General features: G+C 35.2%; 1 protein-coding gene across 5 annotated transcripts in view; it reads left to right on the top strand.

The window, feature by feature from the left end:
* DACH1 (dachshund family transcription factor 1) overlaps positions 1–24,032 on the top strand; it is a 433,595-nt gene that overhangs the window by 165,582 nt on the left and 243,981 nt on the right. For all 5 annotated transcript variants that reach the window (XM_032277267.1, XM_032277265.1, XM_032277266.1 and 2 more), the window contains exon 2: positions 18,182–18,297. In XM_032277267.1, coding sequence (XP_032133158.1) covers positions 18,182–18,297 — 116 coding nt within the window. The remainder of the gene's footprint in view (positions 1–18,181; positions 18,298–24,032) is intronic.

The following is a 24,032-nucleotide window of genomic DNA, read 5'->3' as shown; positions in this document are numbered from 1 at the left end:
GCATGTATGTACCTATGCAACAACCCTGCAGGATGCAGGATGTGCACATGTACCCCAGAGCCCAAAGTATAATAAAAAATAAAAATAAAAGATTGCTTATTTCTAAGCTTCCTCTCTTAACAGCAGGAATGGCTCCCAATTTTTGCTAAGATCAGTTTTTTTCATTGCCGTTTCTTATTTCCTGTTCTCAGTGCACTTGCTAGCTCCATTGCTTCAGCGCATTTGGAGGATGCCAGCATGTGTTCAAACTCTGTGTGTCTCTTGTGTGTATGTGTGTGTGCACATGCATGGACACACACACTTTTAAGACTCTCAGAATGAATTCTCTAGGTGGTCACACAAACAGTGACTAGAAAACAACAAAAAAGACACAATTAAAACTAAACTCTTTTAAGCAATTCAAATTCAGAAATATACTTAAATAAGAAAAGAAGCATTGCTTTTAACATTTTTCATGAAAATAAAAAATTCCATTTTGACATTGAGACTATAGCAATTTCATATATTTGGCTATAAAATATAGTTGGAAAAGCTGATACAAGTTTTGATATTTCGTTGTTAGTTATGCATTCCTATATGTAAGACCAATATGCACACTCAAGTCATTCCTGCAGCTATTTCCTCAAAACATATGAAAAGTTTTGTGTGAAGACAAAACAAGAGAAATTATTTGGATTGATTCAAAAATATCTTTTCCAGCAAGATTTTCCATTGTCTTTTTTCATCCTGTTCAGACTAACAGTTTATATACCAGGAGGGTTTTGTTCATAAACTACTTACCACACACCACCCATTCAAGGTAGAGTAAATCCTTTCAATGAACCCAATAAAAGAGTATAGTGCTTTTACTGCAAAGAGGCTGTGTCTTGTAGGAAGATATACTGCTCTTTGTCTGTCATTCAACGAGGGAGGCTTTGAGGTTGAATAAAATTCATTGTTGAGATCTAAAGAAGGGAAAGCTAGTTTTTGAAAAAGTCAGGCTAAATGTTAACAAAAAATGAAATACAATTTTAAAATTGACTACTTTGAAGTGTAAGTAAAGAGGATAGCTTTTAAAATGCAGTTAGCAATCCTCATGTCTATATTCATTTTAATCTTTTCTCCTTTAAGAAGTTTTTGACATAATATTTTGTGGTAAAAAATGTTTCTTCGCAGTTGTAGCTCCCCTTGGTATATAGGACTTTTGAAGGCTGAATTTGCCCTAAACTATTTTAGTTTGTGAAAGACAAATAGCCATGTGATATATAATTGTTAATAAAAATCTATGTGTTAAAATCCTTATAGCCAGTCAGTTTAGAATGTACTTTTTTCTTTCTTTCATTTTTTAAGATGGAGTCTCCCTCTGTTGCCCAGGCTGGAGTGCAGTGGCATAATTTCAGCTCACTGCAACCTCCGCCTCCTGGGTTGAAGCAATTCTCCTGCCTCAGTCTCCTGAGTAGCTGGGATTATAGGCATCTGCCACCGTATCCAGCTAATTTTTGTATTTTTAGTAGAGTTGGGGTTTCACTATGTTGGTCAGGCTGGTCTTGAACTCCTGACCTTGTGATCTGCCTACCTTGGCCTCTCAAAGTGCTGAGATTACAGGTGTGAGCCATCGCGCCTGGCCTAGAATGCATTTCAAAGTATTTATTTTTTCTTTATACATGCACTTCTAAAATAAAGGTCTTCCATACATACACAGTTTACTTCTATCTAACATTTTCAGAGTATTAAATGTTTTAGTTTTTCCTGGTGTGTGAAAAATAAATTTTTTCTTTAATGGCACTAAATCTACCCCTGGATCCCCTCTTACCTTTCATGTTTTTCTGATTTAAAAATAAATAGAACACAGAATATTGTTCATTGCTAAATATTTAAAGAATTTTAAAAACTAGTAAGAAAGTGAAGATTTAATAACGTATAACTGAATCCACAAGAGGAAAATACTGATAGCCTATATAAATGTGATTGTACTGTTGTCTAACCTGTTGTAACACATAAAAATCTACAATGGACAGGTTTTTGTATTTCTTAAATCTAGCTTTCTAGAAAATATATTTTAATGACCTACTATAATTTCAGTCTAGTATACACTATAAATACACCCAACACAATTATATGAGCCTTTAGGGTTTTATTTTTGCATATTCTCTCTCTCTCTCTATTTCTTCAGGATGAATCTTTAGATTTATCAATATGAAAGTGTTAGTTTAATGAGTGTTCATATTTTAAATTTCAATACAGAGCGCTAAATGTTCTTTGAGAATTATTATGTTCTACCAGTGTAGCATCAGTATGTTTTAGCTTTGCCAGAGGAATGGCCAAAGTATGATATATTTGATTTGGTTTGATTTTTAATGCCTTATGTGCTAGTGAATTGTAAATCTTTTAATGTTTATTAAATAATTACGTATTTGTATTTTCCTATTCATATGCATTTGCCATTTATTATTGGATTCTCCATTGGTTTTATTATTTATTTATTTCTCTGTTTTTGAAATGGTGTCTTGCTCTGTCTCCCAGGCTGGAGTGCAGTGGCATGGCTCAAGGCAACTTCTGCCTGGTGGGGTCAAGTGATTCTCCTGCCTCAAACTCCCGAGTTGCTGGGATTATAGGCATGTGCCACCATGCCCAATTTATTTTTGTATTTTTAGTACAGATGGGGTTTCACCATGCTGGCCAGGCTGGGATTATTCATTGTTTTTTAATTAAGGATAATAATTATCTGTCTTTTATAAACAAAATTTTTTTCTTTTGTCACTTTATTTTAACATTAATTTTCTTAAAAATGTTTTTAATGTATATGTATATAATTCTATCAATCTCAGTACTTTCTGGAATTAATATCATGCTTATAAAGTATTATTTCAAATATAGTTTTCTTTTACTCATTTGTAATTTTTAATCTTCTTTTAAAATGCATAAAATGGGGATCTATTTCAACTTTTCAAATAGGTAGCAAATTTGACACCATGTTTTGAATTAATATGGCCTTCCAATGGTTTTAAATGCAGTATTTTAGGACTTTTATATATTACCATGAATGTATAAAAAAGAATCTCTGAGTACAAAATATGCTGTTTTAGTTCACAGGTGGTTTATTTTTGATAATCTAGAATCCTGGATTAAATAATATAATTAATAATTCACACTTTATTGTAAACGTGTAAGTTAAAATTTAAGTGCATGTGTCTAAATTTATAAACCCTATTTTAAAAAGTACATATTTGGGCATAGAATAGCTTGGTTGACAATTTTAAGCTCCATAGATTGCCATCAGTTGAAAAATTTATGGATGATTCTGTTTCCAGCCACATAGTTTTGAAGAGCTAAGACAGATCCAGAATATTTAGTTGAGGATAGGGTAATGCAAAGAAGGCAATAACTCAAAAGCCTTCCACTTTGTCATCATTATCAAGTTGGCACCATACACAACACTCTGACAAGTCAGAGTACCAGCCTTTCAAGTCTTGAAATAAACTGCTAAGACAATGTCGATTCAGATGGCCATAGATCAGTAATGAGTATCCATTCCTTCCTTCACTCAGTCATTCATTTTTTTTCATTTAATAAATATTTATTGAGTCCCTACTTTGTGCCAAACACTGCTCTTCTATACTGGGGATATTCCAGTGAACAAAACATTCAAAATCTTTGCCCTCATGCAATCTGCAAGGACAGATAGTCACCAGTAAACAAGTAGTTATATAGTATTTTTGAACAACACTCAAGATAAAAACACAGTGAGGTGGAAGAAGGGAACTATTAAGTGGACCCCAGTGCATTTTACATGGTGGCTAGGGAAGGTGACAAAGAGCGGGTATGTTTGACAAAGAGCGTTCTAAGCAGCAGCAACAGCAAGCGCAAAGGTATGGAGACACGAACATTCAAGTATTTTTAGAGATAATACATACATTTTGAAATAGTAAATATATTAAGAGTTGTAGAATAGAAATGTAGTCTTAAAAGTGAATTTCAGGCTGGTCGTGGTGGCTTACACCTGTAATCCCAGCACTTTGGGAGGCTGAGGTGGGCAGATCACATGGTCTGAACTTAGGAGTTTGAGACCAGCCTGACCAACATGATGAAATCACGTCTAAAAATACAAAATTAGTCGGGCATGGTGGCACACGCCTGTAATCCTAGCTACTTGGGAGGCTGAGGCAGGAGAATCATTCGAAGCTGGGAAGTGGAAGTTGCAGTGAGCCAAGATTGCATCATTGCACTCCCGCCTAGGCAACAAGAGTGAAACTCCATCTAAAAAAAAAAAAGTGAATTGCAAAAGTTATCTAGATATGGCTATTTACTTCTGAAGTAAATTACTTAAGGCTGAAACATTTTTATGATTAGCATGGCAATTTAGTAGGGACTTTTGCACATACAGGCCTGGATCTATTTCTTTAGCCGTCTGTGATTTATTCAAGTTACTTACTCTCTCATCAGGAACCATTCCATCCATCTCTAAAATGGGCATAATGATGATAGTTATATCATAGAGTTATTGTGGAGGTTAAATTATACAATGTGTATCGAAGTGTTCAACATAATGTTGATTACATAGTAAGTTTAGTTATTAGATCTCACGATTTCTTAAAATAATTTCAATATCCATTTTAGATTTGGGAGTACATGTGCAGGTCTGTCATATAGGAACACTGGCTGATGCTGAGGTTTGGTGAAGATGATCCTGTCACCCAGGCAGTGAGCATAGCACCCAATCGGCATACCTTGGCCCTTACGCCCCTCCCTAGATCTCATTGTTTTTCATCTCTATCTTCATAATTACAGCTAAATTAATTTTTATGTTAACCTCATAAAAACCTATAAAATTGTGAGCACTATACTTCACATACTATCACTTTCTAAGTATGAGTGTTATAGTAGATCACACATTGCCCATCTGTGAAGGCCCAATTTTGGACACTCAATATTTGCCTTGCCTTTTGCAATATGATCTGCAGTTACCAAACTCACCCCTGTTGGTTAAGTTAGTCAAGGCTACTGAACACACACAATTTGCTGCCCGCTTTACTGGACAATGTAGGAGGGCTTTAGAAGAAACAAGTCTTGGCCATTATCTCAAAGGCCTTGCAATGTAGCTGGGATTAGCATAAGAAACTTACTGAATTTACTAAAATGGCCTCACTGATTCTGTGCAGTTGGAGCATTTGTCAGGGCCTGAACCCACTCATCATTCCTGGTGCACTCCACATTTTTCTGCCCTGGAGCCCTCGACCATGCCATTTGAAGATCTTCAATGCATTCTTCTCACTTTCTCTCTGTTAAAATAATACTCATGCATGAAGACTCATCTTAAATGCCTTTTTTGTCTTTATGTTTTCTGAGAGTTTATTCTCTTTTCTCTTTCTCTTTCTAAAGTCACTTGAAGCTTAGTGTCCTAGGTATGTATTCTAACAATAAGAAGCCCACTTTTGGAGAGAGGGCTGTATTTTGCTGCCTTGTCTCTGCCATGGTATCCAGGATTGGCCTTTGCGTGCCGGGGTTACCTAACACATGTCTGTGCACTAATAATGTTGGAAAGAGAGGACGAATTTGAGATGAGTCATCAGATCTAAAGTCCTGGACTGTAAGGGAAGTTTGTCTGACCAAGACTGAAGCAGTGTTTTAAATATTAGATAATCCTCTAACAAGTCATGAAATAAATAATTGACTGAAATATGGAATTCTATCTTCTGTTTTCAGAAATCAAAATGTCATAGCTGTCATCTTTCCTAGACTTCTAATGTAATGTTAGGTACAGGCTTAATCAAGAAACCGTTTTTCATCCATTTGAAATAAGAAAACTCATACTTTTATTCTTCATAACTCTATGCTGCAATGCATCTTTGCCTCAGTTTCCATACTTATAAAACAGAAATAATATTTCCATCTCAGAAGTTTCTTTAATTAAATGAAATAATATACATAAAGTGCTCAAAAGAAATCTGGTGCATACAACTATGTCATTTCTAAATGTAAGCTATTATGCTTTAGCCATTTTAAACACCTTTAAGGCAATATGTTTTTAGTATTTTAAAATATGATTCAGCTATAAATAAATAAGGGAACATGGGAATTAGGATAATGATTAGGATTTTAAAAGTAGCCTCAGCCTAGTATTCCAGAAGAAAAAAAATCCATGATGAAACAATGTCTATTCAAGCTTGAAAGGACAAGTGCCAATGACTTCTCCAACTCTGTGGTCCTGGTAGTTTATATCGTAACTTCTTATAACATATAATATTAGTATTAAAAGTCATTTATTAAAGAAAACACTTCATAAAGTATTAAATAAAATCCAATTAATGTAAATCATATTAACAGCAATGTTTGGTGAATAGGTATCATCTATGTCAGGTAACAAATTAAGCACGTTATTAAATCTCTGCAGGCTGGAAACAGGCTTTGACTGTCTTAATGTCACCCTTTCATTAGTTCATAGGCCTAGAATCCTCACTGGGGCATCAAAAAGTTGTCAGTAGGTCTCTGAATTCTGGAGTTGGTGTCTGAATTTGTGCTTCAAAATCATGTTTCTTGACAGCTCCCCATGCATTACACAGTGGAGGGGAATAGCGGATGTGTTTTTTTTTTTTTTTATAACAGGTTTCTCAAACAAATTAGTTATGTACATTTTCTCCAGAGGTGGCATACAAATAACTTGTCAGCGAAGGGTGAAAACATGCATTTTAGGTTGTGTCAGCCATCTTGCCCCTGCATTCGTAAGTGGGAAGACAGGATTGTCTGAGTTCTGATTTAATAGGTTTTTTAACCCTCAATTGAGACTACATCTGTAAGGAGCAATTATTTAATAAAAATGTAACTAGTTTTCTACTTTTGTGATTTATATGTGAGGATGCTTATACAGTAATCTCCCCTTATGATAGGGGATATGTTCCAAGACCCCCGGTGGATGCTTGAAACTGTGATATTGCCTAACCTTATATACGTGTATTTCTTTCTACACATCCATGCCTACCTAGGATAAAGTTTAATTTATAAAGTAGACATAGTAAGAGATGAACAAGAACAATAATAAAATAGAAAATATAATCATATACTATAATAAAAGTTATATGAACGTAGCTTCTCTTTCTGTCATTCAGAACATCTTCTTGTACCATGCTTATTTTCAGACAGCAGTTGACCACTGGTGACTGAACCTGAAAAGCAAAACCATGGATAAGAGGGTACTATCATACCAGATAGTTGCATATGCACGTGCGTGTGTGTGGGTGTGGGTGTGTGTAGAATTTTTTACTTTACCAGTAATTTATGACTATGGCTGCTTTATGATATAAAGATTTGTACATACTTGCCATAGATTTTTTCTTCTTATTCTGGTTTGCTATAATTTCTTTACAAAATGTTTCCTTCTTATATCAAAAATATAGCAACAATTTTAAGATTAAGATAAGTGATTACAGAAAAATGAAATAAAACTCAGTTGAGTAATTAATGAATTTCCATCTTAAGAATACAAATCCCTGTTACAGTAAGATATTGAAAGGGAGATGGATTCATTTTTAGTTAGATTCAGATTTTGTCTATATAGTTGCTATATAACAGCAAATTGTGTTCTATTTAAATTCTTCTTAATAAGATATCACAAGAAAATACATTTAAAATAGGTGAACAAATCATGATGGCCTAAAGATGTTTGACCAAAAAAAAAGTGTCTACCATATATCTAACACATTTCTCAAAGTCAGAAATTAAGCAGACAGTATAGACAGAAGATCTGACCTGTAAAACTATTAGAGAATGATTATGTGCTAGGTTACGTGATACTAACTGTGCTAAAGACAGAGAAGTGAACATGGGTTTGAGTACTTTGGGGTTTCATTACAGAATGTGTGTGTGTGTGTGTGTGTGTGTGTGTATAAGGGAGAGATATGCCTCTATGGCTGTTTCCTTGCTTAACACCTCCTTGTCTCCTTCAGTCGACAAACTTCTGCTTGCTCACACCTCATCTTTCCTGAAGCACTGCCAGGATTTTGTCCCAACAGCCATGCTCTGCAACGTTTACTACAGTATTTAATATGGTTTAGAGTAATTCTCTGTGTGTTATTGTATTTCCCAAAATAAACCATGAGCTACTTGAGGGAAGGAACAGTATCTTACTGATATTTGCACCATGTATTAGAAGGTCAGGTACATGGACATGTTCAATTAATGTTTGCTGACTGCATTAACATGCAAATCTGCTAGTGTCAATATTACATGGTGCTCAGGGGTTGGCCTCTAAAGCCAGATTGCCATGACTTACAACCTGGCTCTGTTACTTTTAATATATATGACATTAGGTAAGTCATTTTACTTTACTTTCTGGTGTCTCAATGTCTCTTCAGAAAAGTAAGGATAATAATAGTACTTATCTCAAAAGTTTGGGCCGGGCGCGGTGGCTCACGCCTGTAATCCCAGCACTTTGGGAGGCCAAGGAGGGTGGATCACGAGGTCAAGAGATCGAGACCATCCTGGTCAACATGGTGAAACCCCATCTCTACTAAAAATACAAAAAATTAGCTGGGCATGGTGGTGCGTGCCTGTAGTCCCGGCTACTCAGGAGGCTGAGGCAGGAGAATTGCCTGAACCCAGGAGGCGGAGGTTGCAGTGAGCCGAGATCGCGCCATTGCACCCAGCCTGGGTAACAAGCGAAACTCCGTCTCAAAAAAAAAAAAGTTTGTCACAGGTATTAAGTTAGATCACATAGTGAATTTAACACAATGCCGGGTGGTAGATAATATAACTGCAATTGTTTTATTATTTTATCCACTATTCCAAAATAAAATGAAAATATTTGGAAAAGCAGCCTTCAGAGTGTTGGAAATGGCATCCCCTACAGAGGAAAGTTGGATATTATCTTGTGATTGGAGCAATGGGTGTATATTGGGACCAAATTAACAATAGCCTGTAAAAACAAAATGATAACAATTTCCACTGCACATTCACAGGTTCTTGGTATGTACCATTGAAATAAAAGACTGAATGCACTGCTTTTGGCTTAAACGAAATATAGCCAGTAGTAAATGCTGAGAATATCTTGTCATTTGAAATTAAATTGAAAAATTACAAAAAGAGAACATTTTTATTTGTGATTATGAAGTTCATAGTTGGTGTAAAAGATTGGTTTAGATATTAGGTGGGGTCTCATTTTGTTATCCAGGCTGGAGTTCAGTGGTTGATCACAGCTCAAAACCGCCTCAAATTCCTGGGCTCAAGGGAACCTCTTGCCTCAGCCACCTGAGTAGCTGGGACTACACAGGCATGCGCCACCATGCATGGCTAATTCTTAAATTTTTTGCTGAGATGGGATCTCTCCATCTTATCCAGGCTGGCCTTTAACTCCTGAGCTCAAGCAATCCTCCTGCCTTGGTTTCCCAAAGTTCTGGGATTATAGGCATGAGCCACCGCACCCAGACTTGGAATACGTTTTAATATTAAATTTAAATTTTGTAGAATCTGGTTACGAGGTATGACAGGAGCTTTGAGAAAGAATCCAATAAAGTATTAATTTTTTCCCAAACTTTAAGAAGGCCACTTACAGTTGTTTCTAGTAATTTAAGAATTTGTTCTCTAGGGGATTCTAGTAAGCTTTTGTACATAAATGTAAAAGAGGGGTGTTGTGGGTAGAATCATCTGTGGCCTGGAAGACTTATGGGAAGAAAGGAAAATTTTAAGGTGATTAAAAGGTTAAAATATTTAGCTTTCTGGACAAACATGCCACTAAATGAAATTTGTGAATGGTATGAACTCTGGGAGAAATCATATATGTAGATGTATAATGTATGCTATAGAAAGGTAAAAAAAAAAAAGTATTAAATTGTGTGACTCTAAAACTTTAAGTTGCATTGAACAGCTTTCCAGTCTCACAAAATATACTTATTTTAGGAATATATTCATTTACTTATCAAATGATAAGTCACTTGAAACACTTTATAAAGAGACATTTATCATTGATGTGAAAGAATTTCATTTGAGGCAAGAATATATCCATCTCCCTGATCTGACAAAGGTTAAGCTAAAAAAATATATTCATTAAGTTAAAAGATCTTAAACTAAGTTTAATATAATAATTAATATATTCTAAGATTAATATAACTAATATATATAATGGATTTTTAAAAATCTTCTTAACTTAGACTCCATGTATATCCTAAAAAAGGAGAAGAGGACTTGGAAGCTTTAGGGGCAAGGGCAAGACTATCTCAAGTATACAACCTATGACAGGAACTCTCTTTAATATTTTAGGCTGTCATTAATTGTTAAGGCTTAATATACAAACACTTAAGAGTGGCTTATTACTTTTCAATATGTTTTAATTCTTTCTTTGGGGTAATTCCTTATTCAATATGTAGTAGCTCCAACTGAGCTGGAGACTTCAGCTATTTTGTCTTTGGCCTTTGAAACAGGTTTTGTATTAAATAAATTTCTTATACTATTTTAGTTGTAGACCTTGTGACTTTTGAGGTCAGAGGCCACAATAATTTATCTTCACCAGAGTAGCTAATTTTGACTTTCTGTTTATTTTTTGTTAATGATGCTTTTAGTTTACTGATGTTAATTTTTTTTGGTAATGATGAGCTCTTGCATTTCTTCTTCTAGAGAGTAAAAATGTTTCTAGCCGGGTGCGGTGGCAGGTGAATTGCTTGAACTGCAGGGGTGGAGTTTGCAGTGAGCTGAGATTGCGCCACTGCACTCCAGCCTGGGTGACAGAGAGAAAAAAAATGTTTCAAGTTAGACGACTACCTGCTTTGTAAACCTTTCCCTTTGACCCAATTATTTATTTCATTGCTCTGTATTTAACTTTAAGAACAGAATTTGGTCAATACATATGCCGTAATATTAATAGGTAATGGTAGCCAAAATTTTCAGGACATATTGGTAGGATATAAGGGTAAATTCCCCATTCTGGCATCTGATGGAATATGTGAATTGCTGTTTTCCTGATTGTTGGAAAATAATCCTCATGTGCCCTATGACATATAGAATATGGTTTGGTACTGTTGAGAGATGAGGAATTTTCATAATTTAAATGTAAATTTTACCATTGAGTATATCACATTTGTTTAGAACACAAGTCTTTAAACAAACAGACTCCTTAGAAATAACAGATTTCATGGTGAACTAAGTTTAATAAATGTCTATGTTACCACATTCTTGGAGATTTGTAATGCATATTAACACAGTGAAAACTCTGAAAACTTGCCCCAGTAAACAAAAATATTGAAAGCTTCAGGAATCTGTCAAGTTCTTCCACAAAACGTGTGTAGGCTTAGTAGTTTAATTTGAACACAGAACCTTTTAATTAAAATTTACTTTATATCCCTCATAGAACATTTTTATTTTGCGTAGTTGTGTATGTATTTGTTCAATTAGTGTACTGAATTTCCAGCCATGTAAATTGTTGAGAGAGTGCTTTTGTGCTTGTGAGCCAGTAAACTGAAAGTACTCTCCAATTGTCCACTGGAACTCTATATTTTGGTGAGTGTAGGAAAGTAATCTGTTTGAGGCATTAGTTCATAGTCTGTTTGTACTGAGAAGTGCACATGACCGGCACACACATCTACACAGAGAACACTAAAAGTCCAAAACAAATGTGGAATGTGAGAATGAAAACATGTTCACATTAGTTACCATTTAAAAAAATGTATCCCTCAAAGTTTTATCAGCAATAGGAAAAAACCTCCAGAAGAGAAAACAATGTTAATCACACAGCTTCTGGATTATTTGGATTGTTGCCGTTCAGGAAACTGAAAAAAAAAAAAAAAAAGTTCAACTAACAAGGTAACAACATCTTTCTAAGGGAAAACTATGCATTGATAAACTGAGAATTACAAATCAGTGGCTTCTTCTGGTGAAATATAGATATACGTACATTAATCTTAGGAAGTCCTTTATATCCTTTTGTGTTGAAGGGTCTATTTCTTGAGGTTTGTTTAATCTAGACAATGTCAATGATTATTTGTACTTTTTGTATTTTAGGCTTATAGTTATCACAAGGACAACATTTTTACTTGTAATCATCTGCTTTTTAGCAGATATTTTAGAACTCAAATGGAAAGGAAAGAAATATTAAAAGGACAATTATATGTGGTTAATGATAGGAGATAGAGGTAAACTTCAGGCACTAATAAAGTTTAGCCAGGGTCATGATTTGTCCACAGTGAAGTCTCCTAAAAATATGATCCAAGTTGTTGAAGTCAAATTAGTTTTAAAAGTTTGTTTTCTGTTTGGGTGTGGTAGCTCACACCTGTAATTCCAGTGCTTTGGGAGGCTGAGGCAGGTGGATAGTTTGAGTCCAGGAGTTCGAGATCAGCCTGGGCAATATGGTGAAACTCTGTTTTTACAAAAATTAGCGGGGCATAGTGGCGTGCGCATGTAGTCCCAGCTACAGAGGAGGCTGAGGTGGGAGGATCATCTGAGCCCAAGGAGGTGAAGGATGCAGTAAGCTGCGATCACACCACTGGACTCTAGCCTGAGCAACAGAGTGAGACCTTGTGTCAAAAAAAAAAAAGTTTGTTTTTATATTTTAAACATAATGTATGTTTATGACAGAGAAACTAAAATCTTCAAATGTAAAAAAAATGTGATTCTCCATGCAGAGATTCAAAGATAAGCAGTCAATATGTTAGTATATTTCCTTTCAGTCTTTTTTCTGTGTATTTATTGCTAGCTTTATTTGATTTCTCTTTCTTGTGCTCTAATATGCCCTTCATGTTACTTAGAACATCAGCATTCTCTTATGTTATCATAAACTTATAAACATGGCTCTTCATTTTTCCATAATGTTCAAGTGGGTATGCAAATCATTAAGCAAATTGTAACTTTCCAATCAGAAATTATTTATATGTATATATAATGTATATATATAATGTATAGTATAAACATCTATCTATATATATATATTTCACAAATCTCTTGGTTTTGTAGAAGCAGTTTACTATAAAAAAATACAGAATGTAAACACAGAGTTGGAGCTTTCCTTGGGGTAAATAGATTGGACAGGGCAAATGAACTCTTATAGATTAGCAGAGCAAGTTGCTTTCACTCCTAAATGCTTGTGTGTGTCCCAGGACTAATCTCAGTGCTCATTTGCTGCCATGTATCTTTCTGTTGCACTTATCCCACAGACTATTTAATTTTATCGTCCTTCTCAAAGAAGGGCTTGTGTCTTTATTATTGAAACCCCAATGTCTAGCCCTGTGCTTGTATACAGTAGCTCTTTTCTCTTGGGTAAATGAACGAATGAATGGTTGAATGGAACTTTTCTTTCCTTTATCCAGGCAGGTAGGATTTGGACTTAAAATTTCTGCTGGGCAGCTACTTTCACATTTTCCAATGTGTAGATGCCACAGGTTTTTTTTTTTTTTTTTTTTTTTTTCCTGGAATTTTATTTTTTTCTCTGCCCCAACTCTGAGAAAGATAATTGAGCTTAATTTCTCAAAAACTACTGAAGAGATTAACAAAAAATGATGTCTACAGAGAATATTGGGTATTTAAAATTCTATAAAGTACTCTCTTTAACGTCTCTCACTCTTTTGATGCACTAAACTTCTTATTAATTACTACCACTTTTGTTAAGTTCAATTTTGACTTCAACTTAAATAAAAACAACAAATGGACTTGGAAGAGTTAGTAAACATTATATAGTTGTAGGAGAGACACTGAAATTAGCATGAGATTGATTTAGTGTTAGAAACTAAGGAAAGAAGACCCCCTGCTGATTTGTCTGTGTGTGGCAGGGGTGGCAGGGGGCGGGGAATGGGAGTGGATAGGTAAGCTTTTTTATTTAGAACTGCAGGAGAAAGTGTGCTTGGGTGAGTTCCCTAATGTTTGGGATATTAAATGTGGATGTGGATATCTCTAAGCTATTGCTTTCCTTTTTTAATGCAGACGTTTGAAAATACTAAAAGCTGTACCATGGCTAATGCATGAAGCTGGCAAAAACAATTACCAAAATCATAAATTGTGATTTTATTCAAGCTATTAAGTGTAATTATTTAAGTGAGGTCTTCGTTTGAGTAGAGCTAGGAGAGCTCAGCTTGCTCGAATCCTCTGGGATAGAAATGGGTCACTGGTGTAGAAAATGATGTGTTGATAGTGGCTGCTTTTGAGGCAATTGACCATTCCAAAAGAACATGCTTTTTTTTCATTGTTTTGCTTCCTCTTTTCAGTTAAGTTTTTGCTCTTCTAAGTATTTTCTTTTTAAGAATAACTTATTTCTAACAAAGCATACAAAACGCTTCTTAAAGAAATCCTGACTTAATCAAGTTTTCTGAGAAGTTAGGTAGCTTGATCAAGTCTACACCTTCTGGTAAATTGGTAGAGACAGCAGCACAGCTGGATCAATCCAGGCAATAAAATCTGTGATTTTGGCCACAGTATTGTTCATGTTCTCTTGGAGTTCCCTAAAATGCCTTTGAAAGAAGTGAAATATTGAATTATTTTACAGTTATCTTCCCTGAAGTCTTCAAATCCCCTAGGAATTAGTGACGAGGATTGCAGTAAAAATAAAATATCAAGCCTGTCAATAAGGGGACCTAACTGGACGTCATGAAGGGAAAGAGGAAAGTCTTGTTAATAAATAAATTTTCTAACTTCTCAGCAAGAAGTTGGGAATAACTCCAATAAGAGGTTCATAGTTGTCCTGTTCTTAGGCAAAAGTGTAAGTGATTTACTTGTCCCTACAAATATTTTCTTTTGGTCCCTTTCATTCTTTGCATAGGTATCCCAAGACCTTAGTTGATGGCTTTAGGGTGTTGCCACCACCAAGAATATTTGCATTTTAATGAAAGGTTTTAAAATAACTTAAAGCTTAAAGACTGAAAGCAATAAATCTCTATTGGTAGAATTTGAGGCCATGTGATAGATTGGGCAGGAGATGTCTGTGGTGAAAGGACCCCATGGAGTCTATTCTAATCACACGTGAATTAAAGCGTTCCCACTTAGTAGCTTTACTTCTACTTCTGGAGTGAGGGTTGTGGGGACAATTCCTGTGGCCAGAATAATAAAGTTACTCCTAAGTAGTTTGATTTTGTTTAAAAGCAAAACAAGTTAAAGGGCTATACATTTCAAATCTTTTAACTTCCTTTTTCTTTCCCCTTTTTTCTGTAGCATCTTCCTTGAGAGGTCCCAAAACCTCTATTCTTTTTTCTCTGGGCTTGAAATGTATATTTAGTATTATGTTTAGACTTAGAGTTTCAAACTCTTTTTGTGCCTGACTCTCCATTTCTTGCAAACTTTATGACCCCTGGAATTGATAGGGTAGGATACTTGAGGAATTTGGGAAAAATGACTTTAAAAATAGGGTTAATTTTTTTTTCCTACATATAGTGTAGCAGACACTGAGATACATTTTAAGGACACACAGACATATTTGATACAATTTCTGTCATGTAGCTGTGGGAGATAAACAAATAATTTGATTATTGCAATCAATGCAGGAAGAATTAATAGGTTCACTATGTGCTATCATAGAGCATAGGAAGAATACTAATTATAAGCGGTTCCTAAGAAGGGTGATAAAGTTTAGGTAGGTTAGTCAGGTAAAACGGGAATGATGATGGGTTGACATAGAAAAAGGCTTTGATGGCAAAGGAGGCAGCATCTTTAAAGACAGTGCAATAGGAGACCAGAGTCACTCAGCTAACTGTTAAGAAATTCAGTAGGGCCAAATATAAGCAATGAATGTAGGAATAAAAGGGTGAAATTGGAAAAGTAGGCAGGGACCAAGTATTGAAATGGCCTTGGTGCCATGTCAAGGATTATGAATCCAGTAGGGAACCATTGATATCTTTAAGCCAATGGAAAGCAAGGTCAAATTTGCACTTAATAAAAATCCTTCTGGAATTAGCATGGAAAGTTGTTTACACTCTGGACTCTAGGCTCTGGAGTGGGACGAAGTTGAATGTCGGTCTTGGAAGAGTTTGGAAAGCTGTAACCATGTATGAGAAATGAGGGATTAATCTGGAAGGTAGGTGTGGGGACATAGAAGAGAAAATAGATTAGAAAGATAACCTCAGAAAGACAATATTTTGAATATGCAAAAGAAGGAAAAGACACAAATGACTCCTGCATTTTTGGCTTAGTCAGTTAGATTCCATTTCGCTGAACCAGGGGAAAGCAAAGTAGGTTTATTAATGGGGCAGATGCTGAGTTCAGATTTAGACAAGCTGAGTCTTAGATTATTATAGAACATCCAAGCAGAGATTTTCAGCACATAAGCATTAATCTGTCTGAATCCCAAGAGAAAGATACAGGCTATAGATATATATTTAGCTCTTAGACCTTGGCATCTAAGTGATGCTGCTAGAAGAGATCACTTAAGGAAAATGGATACCATCAGAGGGCTGGTGATTGACCTCAGACAAGTAACAAGAGTTAGAAAGCCAACTGAGAATGATGAGCAATCATGAGAAAGTAATAATAAAAGAAAGTAGCTTGAGAGATACTTCAAGAACAGTAAGCATGACAATATCCCTATTGGTTAACAAAACAGAAAGACAAACAAACAGTCTTGCTCTTTTTCCAACGCCCTCCAGGGTCTAGCCTCATGGAATTTTAACTCAGATGGTCTCTATCACTGTTCCTCTTTCTATTTAACTCATTTTCAGTTCATTTGAAATAATCCTGTATATCCATACATTTTTCATGCTTTCATTTCTTTCTCACATTCTCACTGGAGCGTAATTTTATTTTATTCTTTTCTTCTCCATGTTTAACTCTCCTTCAGAATTCTCTTCTAATGTTCTCAATGCCTTCTTCCTTCCCATGACATGGGAGTATCATCATCCATCCTAACTTCCAATTAGTATTCAGATTGCAACTTTCTTGTGGGATTTAGCACATTACAATTTGCATCATAGTTGTTTATGCGCCAGATTCTTCCCCTTTGGCAAGAATATGAACTTCTGAAGTCTAAGAACCCATTCTCCTAAATTAGCCTCCATAGTGCACCTCTTTGAAAACAGCAGGTACTTAATAATTATTTGTTCAATGACCACATACATTACCTACCTACATTAAAGAGATAGGCTCTTTGAATCTTCTGATAAGTCTAGGGATCTCAGCCAAGGCAAAACATGAAGATGCTTCTTTATGAAGCTGTATCTGTTAGTTTTGGTATATCTAGGCATATTTTGGCTGGATAAATGATGGGAGAGCATTTCATAAAAGCACATTTATGATACAGAGGCAAAAAGTGAAAACACAATGCTGCTAAAACTTTGTTTTCAAAAATTGTAATATTATATATTTTAGGTTGTTTTCCTTTAATTATAGCAAATAACTGTCTCCACCTCTGCTTTTATAATTGTAATAATTAAACTTCTGCAATGGGCATGTAAAGTACAAGTACTGCTAAAACACAAATACAAAGTATTTTTATTTATCCTAAAGGTAGATATGAGGTGCTACACTGGCAGTCCCTTAATGATATCCTACAAATAATCCTAAGCTTTTCAAATATATTTTAGTATATTAAATGTAAGGCAACTTAGTGGGGGATGTTCACTTAAATAGAATAAGGGTTAAATGATAACTTGACTTATCTTTTAAATGACAAAAAATAAAGAAATTGCAAGACCTTTTCACACATTAGATATGTATTGTCATTTATCATCTAGATATCAGGCTAGCAGTGCGAAGTAATAAAACATATCATCGAAAAATGTGCTATAGGTCTGAATCACTCTTTCATTCCACCTCCCAGCTAACTGTAGTATTAAATCAAACAAGCAGAACATTTCCTTAGGCAGCCATTGCCTTTTAATTTCCTGAAGAACCTTAAAATATCATTCATTACAAGTACTACACATATTTGGTTTTTAAAAGTCTCATAAATCAATAGCAGGCTGACTGTAATAATTATTACAAGTTAGTGCATAATTTTCGTGCTGAAGGCTGCATGCAGAACTTTAGCATATGCAAACGAGGCAATTCAAACTGTGTATAGATATTAATATGAAGAAGCAGGTAACGAGGTGCAGGCTATGAATTATGCATCAGGAGTGGCTGATCTTCAATGAGGAAAATGAATTCAGCATGTAATCTAATTAGTGATGGAAGTCTATTACATCTAACTGCAAAAGCAACCGTCCTTGAAACAAATTTATTTACAGTCCATGTTACCACTTGAAACAACTTTGAAATGATGTGTAAGACAACAGCTTAATTGTAAAAATTTTTTGTTTGTTTGTTTCAGTTCTAGACCTGGAAGGCCTCCTAAGAGGACTCAAAGTGTCACCTCCCCAGAGAACTCTCACATCATGCCACATTCTGTCCCTGGTCTCATGTCTCCTGGGATAATTCCACCAACAGGTAAGACTGCTACTCACTTATGCCAAAAAATATTAAAAATCAACCAACGTCATAGCTTTTATATATACCGGTGGTTACATTGATATTTACACACATCAATTATATTTTGTGCACACTAAGATAATGTTACTGTAATAATTTATTTCAAAACCCCTGCATTCAGATTACCATCTTTTTCTTTATTTAAAATAAAAGCTTAACTAAGCACAATTCTAGAAGTTACTTTAATTAATCCTACCACAAATATCAAACATGAAATTATTATTCCTATTTTCTTATTAAGGAATCAAAGTTCAGAGAAAATCAGTGACTTTCTCAAGGTCAATCAGCTGATAGCTGTCAGTGGTTATTCAAACCCTGGTCTTTGGATTTTAAACTTGTTTAACATTCCAGAAATTGATAGACATGCATTCAAACAAAAGACAGTAATTATATCTAGTAGAAATGTCTGGTAATTTTTCTCAAACTAATATGTTTCTATTAGAACCATTTGAAGAAGGTTTATTTCTAGAATTTTGAAAATGTATAAGTAAAAGAATAGTCTTGACTGCATAAGCTGTATACCCTAAACAAATTTTATAATGTACTAGAGCAAAATTAATTCATTTGATTTCTACCACCTGAATGGGTTCATTAATTATTTCACTTATGTACACATATGTTTGCCCATCTTTATTGTTTCATCAGGAAATGATATCAGTATTTTATTTTTCTTTGTAACATTTGTCTTTCTGTGTGCTCTAATATAATCATGGAGTAATCTTATTTCATATTTCATATTTGAGTGGAAGCTTCTTGACATGAATGACTGTCTCTAACCCATCTTTATTTTTGCCATAATGTCTAAACAGTTCATTCACCTTTGTGCATAATTAACAAAAACCATTGAGTTGAATTTTCAACTATTTCAGCTATTTGTTCATTTTATATATTTAATATTTTTCTTCAGCAAGGTACCAAGGATTTTTATTTTTTTATTATTTGTTTATTTATTTTGAGACAGAGTATCCCTCTGTCTCCCAGGCTGGAGTGCAGTGGCGTGATCTTGGCTCACTGCAACCACCACCTCCAGGGTTTAAGTGATTCTCTTACCTTAGCCTCCCAAGCAGCTGGGATTATAGGCACATGACACCATGCCTGGCTAATTTTTTTGTATTTTTAGTAGAGATGGGGTTTCACTGTGTTAGGCAGGATGGTCTAGATCTCCTGACCGTGTGATCCACCTGCCTTAGCCTGCCGAAGTGCTGGAATTACAGATATGAGCCACTGTGCCTGGCAGGATTTTTATTTTTATTTTGTTGTTTAAGGCAGAGTGTCACTCTGTTACCCAGGCTGTAGTGCAGTGGCTCAATCATTGCTCACTTCAGCCTTGACCTCCTGGGCTCAAGAGATCCTCCTACCTCAGCCTTCTGAGTGGCTGGAACCACAGGCACAGGCCACCATCCCTGGTTAATTTTTGTATTTTTTTTTTCTAGAGATGGGGGTTTCTTCATGTTGCTCTGTCAGGTCTTGAACTCTTGGACTCAAGTGATCCATCTGCCTTGACCTCCCAAAGTGCTGGGGTTACAGTCATAAACCACCATACCCAGCCACCAAAGATTTTTAATAGTAAATACTTGAAATTTCCACGAAAATGTTCTTGTACTAATTTTGTGCATGAAGAAAAGAGATATAGAAAAATGAAATCAATAGCTGAAAATTGCTCCATTACAAGGCAGGTATCATCATTTCAATTTGTTATGTTAGTCATGTTTTTCACGTAACTGAATCCTACTGCCTGGTATTCCAATTCCAATGTGAGATTTGAAAAAATCAAATAGGTAGTACTTTGTTAATAAGCCTTATTTATATTTCACTGAATTATAAAAATATTTCTGTTTAGAAAACTTGGGATTTGGGAATGACATAGGAAAATCTTTTATAGTACATAAGAAAATCTTAATCTGTCATGTTTTTTAGCTCAAGTGTAAAATAAAAAAAGACCTCACAGTCTTTGTGACATGATTAACCTCTCAATGAACCATGTTTCTGATTTTCTTTTTAAATAACCATTTTAATAATCATTTTTCTGTATTTGGTAAGCTTGTGTTGACTCTCAGTTGTTACTTACAGTTATAAGAGAAAAAATGTATTCTAGATTGCATTCATATTATAATAGGGAAGATTTGGTTCCAAATTGTCTGCCAGTATTTAATCTTTTAAGATGAAGATGATAAATACTTCATTACTAAAGCAATGACTAAATGAGATGATACCATCAAAATGTAAATAGCAACACCTCAGGAAATTAACACCATCAAGCAACTTTGGGGTAAGTAGAGTTTCTAAATAAAGGAAGGTCATATTCCAAAGTCCCAAGTCAAAATATTAAATTATTTTTGAAAGAGCTCTGTCTGAAATACATTATGTACAGCGACACCAAAGATATTTTCAGTTTGACTCACCTTAATGATCTTTCATTTGTTTTAAAATAAACAAAATGATCTAATCATTTTGTTTATTTCAATCACTATGTCTTTCTTCTCATTTTACTTTTATTCTTTCCTATATGTTTTGAACCCAAAAAGCTTATTAAGCATTATACTGAAAAAGATCCTAGCAGCCATGCTCTAGAGAAGAATGAAGAAATGGAGGATCATTAGGAGAATAAACTGGATTAGAAAGGGGGTGTTAGGCTGGGCCCTGGTTTCAGGCCTATAATCTCAGCACTCTGGGAGGCTGAGGCAGGAGGATTGCCTGAAGTTAGGAATTCCAGACCAGCCTGGGCAACAGAGCAATGTTTAGTCTCTACCAAAAATTAAAAACAAAAAAGTTAGCTGGGTGTGGTGGCCTGTGCCTGTAGTCCCAGCTACTGAGGTGGTTGAAGCAGGAGGAGCACTTGAGTTTGGGAGATCCAGGTTCTAGTGAGCTGTGATTGTACCACTGCACTCAAGTCTGGGCAAAAGAAAGAAAGAGAGAGAAAGAAAGAAAAAAAGGAAAGAAGGAAGGAAGGAGGGAAGGGAAGAAAGAAGGGAAGAGGGAAGGAAGAAGGAAAGGAGGAAGGGAACAGAGGGAGAGAGAGAGGGAGGGACAGAAAGAAAGGAAGGAGGAGAGAGGAAGAAAAGAAGGAAGGAGAGAGAGAAAAAGAAAGAAAGAAATAAGGAGAGAAAGAGAAAAAGAGAAAGAAAGTGAGAGGAAGGGAGGATAGAAGAAAGAAAGGAAGGAAGAAAGGAAGGAAGGAAGGAAAGAAGGAGGAAGGATTAGTTTTTTAGAACAGGGTATGTGAGCCAGTAGGAAGGAAGGAAGGGAGGAAGGAAGGGAAGGAAAAAAAGACTATTTTAAAAAAAATGTATTTTCCTGTCTTAATATTAAGTATTTAGGTATCTATACTTGAAACAAAAAGAAAACAACAAACTTTGAGCTTGCTTTTGGAAATTTTATGTGTTATTTTGGCTGCTTGAGTGGGCTTCTGTGTAACCTTAGAAGGGGCGTGGGCAGATGGTGATAATTTCTAAAAGTTATGGTTGTCACTGGATGCCATAGCAACCAGAAGTTGAAGTTAATGAAAGAAAGAAAGTTCTTTGTAGAGTCACACAAGGCAATACCTCCTGCTGTGGTCACTACATTTGTTTTGACTGAGCACTTGTCATAAATCATTGCTGATAATAACCACCAGTTTGGAATAATTCATCCTAGCAACAGACTTCCAGTAACATTCATACTTTTTATAAAATGATGTCTATTTAAAATTAAGAAAGGGGTTATTTAGGAATTCAAAATATTCCCCTCTTGTCCTGGAATACATTTTGGATAGTGTATTTGCCAGCTTTCTGATTTTATCTTTAAGTTAGTATGCAAATTAATTTTAAAATACAATTTTTATACAAATATTAAGAATTAATTGAATCCCAAGTATTTGCCTTAGACATATAAAAGGTTATTTTATATCTTTTTAAAAAATATACTCAAATTAAATGAATGAATGATTTATAGTTTTGTGTCTTGGATATGTCTTTTCTCTCCTTGTGATCTTGTAGACATGTAGCTAATATGAATTCAGGGTAAAGAAAGCAATAATACACACATACCTTATGCTTAAAATGTAAGAATTTATACCTTGCAAATTTATCGTTTTGGAAAAAATACTGGACCGAGGTAATATTAATCTAGAGTTAATCTCATGAAACTTTCTTATCTTTAAAACATTTAAAGAAAAATGTTCTCATGTGGATATTTAATCCAAAAACATATTTCAAATTTAATGTTCTTTTTTTTCTACTAAATGTTAGTAAACAGCAACAATATCTAAACATCCTCTTTTGTAATATCAGCATTTGTAATAGTTTAAATCCATTAAACAGATCAGAAGTTAGAGGCCAGCCTGGCCAACATAGTGAAACCCTGTCTCTAGTAAAAATACAAAAATTAGCCGGGCGTGGTGGTGGGTGCCTGTAATCCCAGCTACTTGGGAGGCTGAGGCAGGGGAATTGCCTGAACCCAGGAGGCTCCTGGGCAACAGAGTAAGACTCCTTCTCAAAACAAAAAACAAAAAGCACCTATACCTTGTATGTTGAGAAACTGGTTATGATAAATGCTCTGTATTTAACTGGGACACTCACAAGTAAGGAGAACTTGTGAGTTCATAAAAAGAAAAATGCACAGGTCAAACAGCCACAAATGGTTTGTCTTCACTAATAAACATAACAATCTACTGCATGCCTTATCTGAAGAATAAATCTGATATAAACTATTTAAACACGTGATGTTTATACAATAAGATTGTATGTGTTTTCATGTCTTTATATCTTTATATAGGGAACATTTGTGAGGGTTGATAACTAGACATTTTGTTGAGGGTAGCACATTAAACCTATAACTACTTAATCCATGTTCCCTTTGTATTTTTCTTGAAGAGAAGAATTAAATGATATGTCTTTTTTTTTTTTTTTTAACTTTTTGGAAGGCCAACCTAAACATTAGACTTCGTCAGGCAATTTATTTAGTTTCAAACTTGAATGCAGCACTCTATTAGTTTCCTGTGCCTGCCATAACCTATTACTACAAGTTTAGTGGCAAAACCACAATTTATACTCCCAGAGTTCTGGAGGCTACAAGTCCAAAATCAGCATCACGGGGCTGCAATCATGGTGTCAGCAGAGTACTTCCTCCGGAGGCTCTCCGGGAGATTTCAACCCCTGCCTTTTTGAGCTTCTGGAAGCTGCAGGCATTTCTTGGTTTTGTGGCTGCCTGGCTCCAATTTCTGTCTCCGTGGTAATGTTTCCTTAGTGTGTGTGTGTGTGTGTGTGTGTGTGTGTAAAATCTCCCTCTGACTCTCTTGTAAGGACACTTGTGATTGTATTTAGGCCACATTAGATAATACAGGATAATCTCCCTATCTTAAGATCCTTAACGTAATCACATCTGCAAAGAACTTTTTTTTCCATACAAAGTAGCATTCACCGGTTTCCTGAATTAGGACATGGGCTTGATTTTGGAAGCCATTGGCGGCCTACTGCACCCAGCAAGTTTCTAGGCTAAGTATTATGAGAAGTCCAAGTGAGGTGTGGTAGACACGCACACAAATGTAGTCTCTGGAAGATTTTGACCTATTTTGTTCACTTCGGCATCCCTGGTGTGTAGAATATTGCCTGGCACAGAGCAGATATTCAGGCTAAATATTTGTTCAATGAATATGGCTAATAAATGTTTAGTAAAGGATTTCTGAGAGGAAGTATTATGCCTTACAGATTTTAACA

Source organism: Sapajus apella, unplaced genomic scaffold (genome assembly GCF_009761245.1).
Source record: "Sapajus apella isolate SASKATOON/1434 unplaced genomic scaffold, GSC_monkey_1.0 scaffold9, whole genome shotgun sequence".
NCBI lineage: Eukaryota > Metazoa > Chordata > Mammalia > Primates > Cebidae > Sapajus > Sapajus apella.
Note: the sequence above shows the minus strand (reverse complement) of the source record. Positions and strands in the feature narration are given on the sequence as shown.